Source organism: Salvelinus fontinalis, unplaced genomic scaffold, assembly GCF_029448725.1.
Source record: "Salvelinus fontinalis isolate EN_2023a unplaced genomic scaffold, ASM2944872v1 scaffold_0065, whole genome shotgun sequence".
Lineage (NCBI taxonomy): Eukaryota > Metazoa > Chordata > Actinopteri > Salmoniformes > Salmonidae > Salvelinus > Salvelinus fontinalis.
Window position 1 is genome coordinate 392,323 of NW_026600274.1, and position 12,361 is coordinate 404,683.

The window sequence follows — 12,361 nt, forward strand, 5'->3', positions numbered from 1 at the left end:
AAAGTTCTGGTGGTGCCAATCATAAACCCAGTGCGTTGTAGCCAACGCGTGCAATACCACCACTCACTGACGTCTATGCACAATCAATGTCATGATTTAATAAATAACCCTTAAAAACCTGCTCCTTTCCCTAGATTTACGAATAAATTATGTTTTAATTCATGTCACTAGGGTCTATTGCAGTTTACCAGGCAGTTGCCCCTCTCCCTCATTTTTACTGCCTTTCTCCTCCCAATACGTAGCGGTAGAGCGCCAGAAGCTGCTCACTGACCGAAGAAGAATATCCCGGAAGTAGGTGGATGCAGGCGCAAGTTAGCTACTTCACTTCAAAATACTGGTAACATATGTCCATATGCCATTTCTGATACGGTTGTGATTGGCATAGACATTCGCCCGTCTGTCAAAAAACATGATGTAACTCTAACGAGGTAGACGCGAGGAGGCACAAAACTACTTTGGTAACTTAGCTTGTTTAGCTAACAAGTTAGCTGTCAAATAGTTTCACGACAACTGATCCGACACCGTTCTGAGGTGACAGTTGGTTTCAGTGGACATTTCTCCAAACCCCAAAGTTTACTGAAGAACTGTTGGGTCGATTCACAATGGATGAGGTGAGAAAGCGCACATCTAGTAACAAACGTTCGCTAGGTAGCTAACTAGCGCCATGGTTTGTTGTCATACCAAATGTTAGTGGCTAGTTATCGTAGAATAAAAGGCAAGCGGTCAGTTGATTCCTGTGTTATTGCTCCATCTAATGATCGTTATATTCCATTACAGTAAGTAATGGTAGTAAATGCAATCTTTCGCGTTCTGTCAAATTCATAATGTAGGCCGCAGATTTATCCCTGACTAAAGACCACGTGACCTGGCCAGGAACACTCTGGGCCTTGTGGAGCGTTTCCTGATCAGATCGTATTGGCCTGTTCCAAGTGGCACCCGATTCTCTTATATAGTGTACTGCCTTTGATCAGGGTCCATAGGACTGAAGCATTGTACTATGTAGCCATTTGGGAAGGAGACATTGTCAGGGTAAAACTCATGGTCTTAGTAGTATAATAATACATTGTAGTTGGCATCAGACATCCCTCTGTTCCGTCATTGTATCTGTGGCAGATAGCCTAGCGGTTACAAGCATTGGGACAGTCACTAGTTAGAATTTGATTTATAACATTTTTATTTAACTAGGCAAGTCAGTTAAGAACAAATTGTTATTTACAATGACGGCCTACACCGGCCAAACCCAGAAGACGCTGGGACAATTGTGCGCCGCCCTATGGTACTCCCAAACACAGCAGGTTGTGATACAGCCTGGATTCGAACCAGGGTGTCTGTAGTGAAGCCTCCAGCACTGAGACACAGTGCCTTAGACCGCTGCGCCACTCGGGAGCCTTCCGGAATCCCCCTAGCCGACTAGGTGAAAAATCTGTTGATGTGCCCTCGAGCAAGGCACTTAACCCTAATTGCTCCTGTAAATCGCTCTGGATTAGAGTGTCAGTTAAATGACTAAAATGTCATGTCAACATTTATTGTAGGACGGTGATGGCAGATCCAGCCTGTCTAACTCCTGTCCTACTCGACCTAAACCCACACAGTCACCAGTTCCTGTCAGGAACCACAGGAACCAGAGAACACTGCAGGGTCCCAAGCTGCTAAAAGTTGACTGGGATTCTCTTTTTAGTAAGTTGGAATGTTTTGAATTTGAATGTTTGGGACAGAATAGTCATTTAACAGAAAATGACTTATCATTGGATGATTTACGTTCATCTGTGTTTTTCAAACCTGGTCCTGGGGACCCAAAGGGGTGCACGTTTGAGTGTTTGCCCTACCACTCAAACACTTTCAACTCACCACCAACCCTTGATTTGAATCAGGTGTTTAAAAAAATAAATACAACATGTGCACCCATTTGGGTCCCTGGGACCAGGATTGGGAAAACACTGGTCTAACCCAGATGTGTTGAATTCATGTATTTCCACCAATCAAACTAATGTTATAACGCTTTAGTGGCATCATTCACACAGGAGAGAGACAACTTCCATCAGGAGCAGCTAAACTACACCAGGAGAATCAGCAGAAACCCAAGACATTTCACGCCTGTCCAGTGTGTGGAAGACACTGCCAAAAGTTATCCATCCTGCAGATCCACATGAGGATCCACACGGGAGAGAAGCCGTACCCCTGCCCCGACTGTGGCAAGAAGTTTGCTCACCTGGGAGCCATGAGACGACACCATCTCACACACACAGGAGAGAAGCCTTACTCCTGCTCTGTGTGTGGGAAGAGTTTCACCCAATCAGGACATCTGAAAGAGCACCAACAGTCTCACTCCGGAGAGAAGCACCACTGTCTGATCTGTCTGAAACAGTATATCAGAGCAGAAGATCTGAAGATTCACCACAGAGTTCATACGGGAGAAAGGCCCTACCGCTGTGCAGAGTGTGGCAAGAGCTACATCAGGTCAAAGAATCTCCGGGCTCACAAGCTGACTCACCAGAGGACAGGAAGTGGTGGTAAAAGTGACGGGGAGATGGCAGCTACTATCCAGGGTGAGTTGGAAGATCATTTATTAATAATAAACAATGCATAAAGGATTGGGAGTGTCCCGAACAGAGTGAGCCTAGACCTGGACTAAGAAGAGCTTTTAATGGAGAATCTCTATTGATAATGCTTGTTAGTCCTGCACTAGGCCCATTGAGAATGCTTGTTAGTCCTGCACTAGGCCCGTTGAGAATGCTTGTTAGTCCTGCACTAGGCCCATTGAGAATGCTTGTTAGTCCAGCGCTAGGCACATTGAGAATGCTTGTTAGTCCTGCACTAGGCCCATTGAGAATGCTTGTTAGTCCGGGACTAGGCCCATTGAGAATGCTTGTTAGTCCGGGACTAGGCACATTGACAATGCTTGTTAGTCCAGCACTAGGCCCATTGAGAATGCTTGTTAGTCCAGCACTAGGCACATTGAGAATGCTTGTTAGTCCAGCACTAGGCCCATTGAGAATGCTTGTTAGTCCGGGACTAGGCACATTGAGAATGCTTGTTAGTTCAGGACTAGGCCCATTGAGAATGCTTGTTAGTTCAGGACTAGGCCCATTGAGAATGCTTGTTAGTCCAGGACTAGGCCCATTGAGAATGCTTGTTAGTCCAGGACTAGGCCCATTTGAGAATGCTTGTTAGTTCAGGACTAGGCACATTGAGAATGCTTGTTAGTTCAGGACTAGGCGCATTCTGTGTCTGGAAAACTGTCCCCAAGAGGTTTTCCTGACCACATGACCTGATGATGATGATGATGATGATGATGATGATTAGTTCTACATTGGGATTAAAGATGCCTGTACATCAATAGCTGTGTCATAAATTAACAAACATGTGCTTTGTCTTTCTCTCTGCCTGCCAGTGAAAGTGAAGGAGGAGGAAGAAGAGGAGGAGGTTGGTGGTTTTATCAATGCTGAAGGAGAGGAGGAGGAAGAGGTTGGTGGTTTTATCAATGCTGAAGGAGAGGAGGAAGAGGAGTCGGTTGGTGGTTTTATCAATGCTGAAGGAGAGGAGGAGGAAGAGGAGGAGGTTGGTGGTTTCATCAATGCTGAAGGAGAGGAGGAAGAGGAGTCGGTTGGTGCTTTCATCAATGCTGAAGGAGAGGAAGTTGGCTGGAGTTTCCCTGATCTCAGTAAGTAGAGGCAGAATGGTGACACAATCAGTTGTATCGGATGTGTGTTCCAATTGACACTATTCATTTTATAGTGCACTTCTTTTGACCAGTGCCCTGTGGGGAATAGGGTGCCATTTTGGACACAACCTAGACCCCTTGTTGGCTTATTTACCAAACCCAATTAATTAACTCACAAATTATCTCCACAGGAGAGTCCGTAATACCAACCTATCTCCACAGGAGAGTCCGTAATACCAACCTATCTCCACAGGAGCGTCCGTAATACCAACCTATCTCCACAGGAGAGTCCGTAATACCAACCTATCTCCACAGGAGAGTCCGTAACACCAACCTATCTCCACAGGAGAGTCCGTAACACCAACCTATCTCCACAGGAGAGTCCGTAACACCAACCTATCTCCACAGGAGAGAGTCCGTAACACCAACCTATCTCCACAGGAGAGTCCGTAACACCAACCTATCTCCACAGGAGAGTCCGTAACACCAACCTATCTCCACAGGAGAGTCCGTAATACCAACCTATCTCCACAGGAGAGTCCGTAATACCAACCTATCTCCACAGGAGAGTCCGTAATACCAACCTATCTCCACAGGAGAGTCCGTAATACCAACCTATCTCCACAGGAGAGAGTCCGTAACACCAACCTATCTCCACAGGAGAGTCCGTAATACCAACCTATCTCCACAGGAGAGAGTCCTGTGCATGGCTCTGGTAGTCTCATTATAACCAAAAATACCAACCAGTGAAAGTTGACATTGTGTTTCTAAATGCTATCACCAAGAGGTAGAATATGTAGTGAAAACAATAGGGGTCCTAAAACGGAACTTTGAGGAACACCGAAACTTACAATTCAGAAGACAAACCATCCACAGAGACAAACTGATATCTTTCACGACAGATAAGATCTAAACCAGGCAAGAACTCGTCTGTGTAGATCAATTAGGGTTTCCAATCTCTCCAAAAGAATGTGGTGATCAATGGTGTCAAAAGCAGCACCAAGGTCTAGGAGCACAAGGACAGATGCAGAGCCATGGTCTGATGCCATTAAAAGGTAATTTACCACCTTCACGAATGCAGTCTCAGTGCTATGATGGTGTCTAAAACCAGACTGAAGCGTTTCATATACATTGTGTTCAGGAAGCAGTTCAACAATTTTGAGAGGAATGGGAGATTCGATATAGGCCAATATTTGTATTTATTTTCTGGGTCAAGATTTGGCTTTTTCAGGAGAGTCTTTATTACTGCCACTTTTAGTGAGTTTGGTACACATCTGGAGGATAGGGAGCTGTTTATTATGTTCAACATAGGAGGGACAAGTACAGGAAGTAGCTCTTTCAGTAGTTTAGTTGGAATAGGGTCTAGTAGGCAGCTGGAAGGTTTAGAGACCATTACTTTTTTTTCATGAATATTTGCGAGAGATACAGGATTAAAAAACTCTAGTGTCTCCCTTGATCCTAGGTCCTGGCAGTTCTGTTCAGACTCAGGACACCTGCGTTTTGGAGAAATATGCAGATTCAAAGAGGAGTCTGTAATTGCTTTCTGATGATCATGATCTTTTTGTCAAAGAGGTGCCTGAAATGATCACTGCTGAAGTGAAGGCCATCCTGTCTTGGTGAATGCTGCTTTTTAGTTAGTTTTGCAACAGTATCGAACATACACTTTGGATTGTCTTTATTCTCCTCAATCAGGTTGGAAAAGTAGACTGATCGAGCAGCTAATCGAGGGCTCTTTGATATTGCACGGTACTGTCTTTCCAAGCTAGTCAGAAGACTTCCAGTTTGGTGGAGCGCCATTTCCTTTCCAATTTTCTGGAAGCTTGTTTCAGGTCTCAGGTATTTTCTGGAAGCTTGTCTCAGGTATTTTCTGGAAGCTTGTTTCAGGTCTTGGGTATTTTCTGGAAGCTTGTTTCAGGTCTCAGGTATTTTCTGGAAGCTTGTTTCAGGTCTCGGGTATTTTCTGGAAGCTTGTTTCAGGTCTCAGGTATTTTCTGGAAGCTTGTTTCAGGTCTCAGGTATTTTCTGGAAGCTTGTTTCAGGTCTCAGGTATTTTCTGGAAGCTTGTTTCAGGTCTCAAGTATTTTCTGGAAGCTTGTTTCAGGTCTCGGGTATTTTCTGTATACCAGGGAGTTAATTTCTTGTGACAAATATTTTTTTTTTAGAGGTGTGACTGCCATCCAGGGTATTACGCAAAGTTAAATGTAGATACCCTGTTAGGGGGTTAATTGATTTTTGTACTCCGATGTCCTTGGGTAGGTGGAGGGAGTCTGGAAAGGCATCTAGGAATCTTTGGGTTGTCCTGAGAATTTATAGCACAGCTTTTGATAATCCTTGGTTGCGGTTTGAGCAGATTATTTGTTGTGATTACAAACATAATAAAATGGTGGTCCGATAGTCCAGGATTATGATCCACAATATTTATTCCACGGGATGAAACTAGATCCAGAGTATGACTGTGTCAATGCGTAGGTCCAGAGACATGATGTCGTTGATGGCTCCGAAAGCCTTTTGGAATGAGAATGTGGATTTCTCCATGTGAATATTGAAGTTGCCAAAAATGTGAATATTATCTGCCATGACTACAAGGTGCGATAGGAATTCAGGGAACTCAGTGAGGAACGCTGTATACGGCCCAGGAGGCCTGTAAACAGTAGCTATAAAAAGTGCTTGGGTAGGCTGCATAGATTTCATGACTAAAAGCTCAAAAGATGAAACTGCTTTAAAAAAAAAAGATATATATCAATTGAAATTAGCTGTCAAATGTTAGCAACACCTCCGCCTTTGCGGGATGCGCGGGGATGTGGTCACTAGTGTAACCTGGAGGAGAGGCCTCCATTTAACTCAGTAAATTCATCAGGCTTAAGCCATGTTTCATCAGTCAGGCCAATCACATCAAGATTATGATGAGTGATTAGTTCATTGACTATAACTGCCTTGGAAGTGAGGGATCTAACATTTAAGTAGTCCTATTTTGAGTTGTGAGGTATTATCACAGTCTCTTTTAATAATTACAGGGATGGAGGTCTTTATTCCAGTGAGATTACTAAGGCGAACACCGCCATGTTTAGATTTTCCCAACCTAGATCGAGGCACAGACACGGTCTCAATGGGGTTAGCTGAGCTGACTACACTGACTGTGCTTGTGGCAGACTCCATTAAGCTGGCAGGCTGGCTGACAGCCTGCTGCCTGGCCTGCACCCTGCTGCCTGGCCTGCACCCTATCTCATTGTGGAGCTAGGGGAGTTAGAGCCCTGTCTATGTTCGTAGATAAGATGTGAGCACTCCTCCAGCTAGGATGGAGTCCGTCACTCCTCAGCAGGCCAGGCTTGGTCCTGTTTGTGGGTGAGTCCCAGAAAGAGGGCCAATTATCTACAAATTGTATCTTTTAGGAGGGGCAGAAAACAGTTTTCAACCAGCGATTGAGTTGTGAGACTCTGCTGTAGAGCTCATCACTCCTAACTGGGAGGGGGCCAGAGACAATTACTTGATGCCGACCTCTTTCTAGCTGATTTACACTCTGAGGCTAAATTGCGCTTGGTGACCTCTGACTGTTTCATCCTAACATCGTTGGTGCCGACGTGGATAACAATATCTCTATACTCTCTACACTCACCAGTTTTAGCTTTAGCCAGCACCATCTTCAGATTAGCCTTAACGTCGGTAGCCCTGCCCGCTGGTAAACAGTGTATGATCGCTGGGTGATTCGTTTTAAGTCTAATACTGCGGGTAATGGAGTTGCCAATGACAAGGGTTTTCAATCTGTCAGAGCTAATGGTGGGGAGGCTTCGGCCTCTCAGACCCCGTAACGGGAGGAGGAGAGACCAGAGAAGACTCAGCCTCTGACTCCGACTCGTTGCTTAATGGGAGGAACCGGTTGAATGAGCGTCACCGGTTGAGCATGCCAACAGCATTTCCTTCCAGAAGCCATGAGAAATTGTCCGGCTGCGGGGACTGTGCGAGGGATTTATACTACTATCTGTACTTATTGTTGGCACAGACGCTGTTTCATCCTTTCCTACACTGAAATGACTCTTGCCTAACGATTCTGTCTGAAGCTGGGCTTGCAGCACGGCTATCCTCGCCATAAGGCGATAGTTCTCCTGTATATTATGAGTACAGCGACTGCAATTAGAAGACATCATGTTAATGTTACTACTTAGCTTCGGCTGGTGAAGGTCCTGTAGAACCAAGTCCAGATAAAGCGTCCGGGTTAAAAAGTTGAATGGGAAAAAAATAGAGCGAGGACGAAACTAAGAAGTTGGCAAAATTTGTTGAATGCAAAGTTTTAATGAAATGGTTAATGAAAGTAAAATTAAATGAAAAGTTTAGCAGGTAGCCAAGAAGCAACAAAATTGTTATTTATAGCCCATAATACCAACCTATCTCTACAGATGAGAGTCCTGTCCATGGCTCTTCTGGTAGTGAAGGAGGAAGTCTCCCTACATCACACATCAACAAGGTGGGAGAAAAAATGACCAACATTTTATGAGATTAAATTATTTCTTTTTTAAATGCTACACAGGGAACCTTCTAAGCTGATGTCATAGTTCTCAGGTCTTGAACCTTCTAAGCTGATGTCATAGTTCTCAGGTCTTGACAGGATTGAACAGAAGTCTTGTATTGTGTTTATAAATAGAGTTCTAACACGGTTATTGATATGTTTTCATTGTAGGATCCCGGTGACCAATCCCGCACCAAAGCTACAGAGTCCCAGGGTCCTGATCCAAGACATGAGGACATCACTCAAACACCTGGGATCAACGTTCATATTGTAGATGAGGAGAAGGAGGAAGTGAAAGAGGAGGATGAAGTTGGTGGTTTCATCAATTCTGAAGGAGAAGAATTTGACTGGGATTCTGTTCAACATAGTAAGTGGAGGCAGAATGCTGACTGTTCTTTAGTTGACTGGGGTTCTGTTCAACATAGTAAGTGGAGGCAGAACACTGACTGTTCTTTAGTTGACTGGGGTTCTGTTCAACATAGTAAGTGGAGGCAGAACGCTGACTGGGGTTCTGTTCAACATAGTAAGTGGAGGCAGAATGCTGACTGGGGTTCTGTTCAACATAGTAAGTGGAGGCAGAACACTGACTGTTCTTTAGTTGACTGGGGTTCTGTTCAACATAGTAAGTGGAGGCAGAACACTGACTGTTCTTTAGTTGACTGGGGTTCTGTTCAACATAGTAAGTGGAGGCAGAATGCTGACTGTTCTTTAGTTGACTGGGGTTCTGTTCAACATAGTAAGTGGAGGCAGAACGCTGACTGGGGTTCTGTTCAACATAGTAAGTGGAGGCAGAACGCTGACTGGGGTTCTGTTCAACATAGTAAGTGGAGGCAGAACACTGACTGTTCTTTAGTTGACTGGGGTTCTGTTCAACATAGTAAGTGGAGGCAGAACGCTGACTGGGGTTCTGTTCAACATAGTAAGTGGAGGCAGAACGCTGACTGGGGTTCTGTTCAACATAGTAAGTGGAGGCAGAACACTGACTGTTCTTTAGTTGACTGGGGTTCTGTTCAACATAGTAAGTGGAGGCAGAACGCTGACTGTTCTTTAGTTGACTGGGGTTCTGTTCAACATAGTAAGTGGAGGCAGAATGTTGACTGGGGTTCTGTTCAACATAGTAAGTGGAGGCAGAACGCTGACGGTTCTTTAGTTGACTGGGGTTCTGTTCAACATAGTAAGTGGAGGCAGAACGCTGACTGTTTTTTAGTTGACTGGGGTTCTGTTCAACATAGTAAGTGGAGGCAGAACGCTGACTGTTTTTTAGTTGACTGGGGTTCTGTTCACCCAATCTCCTATAAAGTGCACTACTTGTTGACCAGGGTCCTGAACGAAGTGGATGCACTATGATAGAGAATAAGGTACCATTTGGGATACGGACTGTGAATGAAAGTCGACTTGCCTCGATACCTAACCCACTCTGTTATTCACACAGGCGAGAGCCCTGACTGTGGCTTAGACAGCAAAGCGATTCCCGCTACATCAGAACATCCTGAACACCAGGAGAGTCACAAAACTAAGACGTCCCACCGCTGCTCAGTGTGTGGCAGAGAGTGCTACAAGCTCTCGGTACTACAGATCCACATGAGAATCCATACGGGAGAGAAGCCGTACCCCTGCCCCGACTGTGGCAAGAAGTTCGCTCACCTGGGAGCCATGAGAAGACACCTACTCACACACACGGGAGAGAAGCCTTACTCCTGCCCTGTGTGTGGGAAGAGTTTCACCCAATCAGGACATCTGAGGGAGCACCAGCAGTCTCACTCCGGAGAGAAGCCTCACCTGTGTCTGGTCTGTGGGAGAGGGTTCTCTAGAGCGTCAGACCTCAGGATACACCACAGAGTTCACACAGGGGAGAGACCGTACAGCTGTGACTACTGTGGGAAGAGATACGGCCGCTGTCAGAAGCTACGGGCTCACCAACGGACACACCACAGTGACAGGACACACGCTGATACTGGAGAAGAGACGAAGTGAATAACCAGGAGGATTTGAACTTAAGACATGATAAGCTTAGTATTCCTATAGGTGATGTTAGCCGGCTGGACAAAAACAATGATACACGTTGGTCATCATCAGACAGGAGAACAATAGACTCCATTGGAATAGACATAGTTCTAAATTTCACCTAAATGATTCACAGAATTCTGATGCAGGACACAGGCTGCTGGGGAGGGGACAGACGCTGGGTGAAGTTCCCCTGCCTGAATCCTAACCTTAACCATTAGTGGGGGAGATGCAAAACTGACCAGCGTCTAGGGGCAACTTCACCCTACTCCGTTGGGGGAAAGAATGGGGAAGCTTTATCAGTAAGTGTTGACAGTAGAACTATGGGTGTTCGTTAGTAGGGTGGACAAACACAACTATTAAACTTATGATGAAGAACGATAGGCTCGGTTAGAACAATTACAATGGACGTGGTTCTAAATTCCACTTGAAGAAAGCACCCAGTTCTGATCGAGAGATGACATAATCAGCGCTGTCCAGTTTGTTATAGAACTTGAACCAGAGAAAGTGAACCCAAAATGGCTGCTAGACGGTGTTCTAAATTGGAATCGCGGAATGCTTGTTCTCCGTCCACCCCATCCTGTGTGAGGAACCCAGTTAAAATAATTGTTGAATTTTTTTTTTAACGTAATAATTCTGTTCTTTATTGGATAACATCCAAATAATGTTCAGTCGCAGGACATTTGATCACAGAGAGCTATGGCTCTGTCCAGGATTTCATTCAGTTCGATACGCCGCTATAAGATAGTAAACAAAGGTGTGTCATGGTGATTGAATAAAGAGGTTACAAAAACCTGCCTCTTAACTTTTTATCTATTAAAAAAATACGTTTCTGTTTCTCTTTTCACACTAATGAGCCAAGCTGATGGATATCAAGAATAAGGTTTTATTTGCTATGCTTGAAGACGGCCTTGGTAAACGTGGGCTTTATAAGGCGTGCAGAAAATGTAACACGCAATATTGAAGTGTTTACTATGATTACGGCAGGGGAACTGTCAGTATACTCAGTTGAACTGTTGGTGATAATAGTCGCCCTCCAGTGGGTGGAGGACGTACAACCTGTTAGAATTATAGTTTGCTCAGATTCTCTGTCTTGAATAGTTTATCATCTGGTCAATCTGATAGGAGTGACCTACTATTGGATGTGTTAATGTTATTATGGAAAATTGAGAGAATGGGTGTATACTATATGCTGCTCAATACTATATGCTGCAACTCCCCAACGGGCTTGGGAGAGGCGAAGGTCGCCAAGCTGCGCTTCTTAACACCCGCTCGCCAGGAAGCCAGCTGCACCAATGTGTCAGAAGAAACATCATTCAACTGATGACCGAAGTCAGCCTGCAGGCGCCCAGCCTGCCACAAGGAGTCTCTAGAGCGCGATGAGCCAATTAAAGCCCCCCCAGCCAAACCCTCCCCTAACCTGGACGATACTGGGCCAATTGTGCACCGCCCTATGGGACTCCAGTCACAGCCGGTTGTGACACAGCCTGGGATCGAACCCCAGGCTGTAGTGATGCCGCAACACTGCGATGCAGTGCCTTAGACCGCTGCACCACTTGGGAGGCCAGTAGTGATATTCTGCTGGGTCCCAGTACATTTGGGTGTGGAAGGGAATGTAATTGTAGACCAGTTAGCCAAAAGAGCTTTGAAACTAAATATAATTGATATTAATGTTCCACTGGGTAGAGGTGAGGCCAGATGTAAGATCAGGGCCATTTTGATAGATGTGTGGCAGAAGAGATGGGACTCTGAGCCCAAGGGACAGCATTTATATTCCCTCTAAAGAAAGGTCAGTGGACCAAGGTTCAAAGGTCAGATTAGGAAGGAAGAGGTGGTGATTGCGCTTAGGATATTGTACATTGAACTCGTCATTACATCTGGTTGGCAGCATGTGAATGGTGTGTGTCTGGAGTGTACAGTCGATGAAACGGTGGAGCATGTGTTGTTATATTGTCTTAAGTATGTTTAACAGAGGGAAAATGGAAGTGTAGGGTCATTGAGGTGGGACGGGGATGGGGGAGGGTCTTTTAGAAGTTAGTAGGGCTATTTTGTTTTTCAGAAGCACTGAGGTAGGAGGATTTAGACCGCGATTGACCCTTCAGCAGCATAGTAGGTGGCGGCATGCACCTTTAACGTTGGTTTGAGGACCGAGTGGCGCAGCGATCTAAGGCACTGCATCTCAGTGCAAGAAGCAT

The 12,361-nt window shown here is 45.2% G+C and overlaps 1 protein-coding gene across 3 annotated transcripts; it reads left to right on the top strand.

Moving 5' to 3' along the window:
• Positions 1 to 238: 238 nt before the first annotated feature.
• On the top strand, positions 239 to 10,976 carry LOC129842793 (zinc finger protein ZFP2-like). Of its 3 annotated transcripts, none has more exons than XM_055911449.1 (7): positions 239 to 337; positions 1,533 to 1,677; positions 2,005 to 2,546; positions 3,392 to 3,661; positions 8,053 to 8,120; positions 8,334 to 8,529; positions 9,595 to 10,976. In XM_055911449.1, exons 3-7 carry the CDS (start codon positions 2,147 to 2,149, stop codon positions 10,134 to 10,136), a joined length of 1,476 nt encoding a protein of 491 aa, XP_055767424.1. In that variant the 5' UTR covers positions 239 to 337; positions 1,533 to 1,677; positions 2,005 to 2,146; the 3' UTR covers positions 10,137 to 10,976. The 3 variants fall into 3 exon arrangements, with proteins under 3 accessions (XP_055767424.1, XP_055767422.1, XP_055767423.1); XM_055911447.1 differs by having other exon boundaries at positions 246 to 611; positions 2,022 to 2,546; XM_055911448.1 differs by having other exon boundaries at positions 246 to 611; positions 1,593 to 1,677; positions 2,022 to 2,546.
• Positions 10,977 to 12,361: the final 1,385 nt, after the last annotated feature.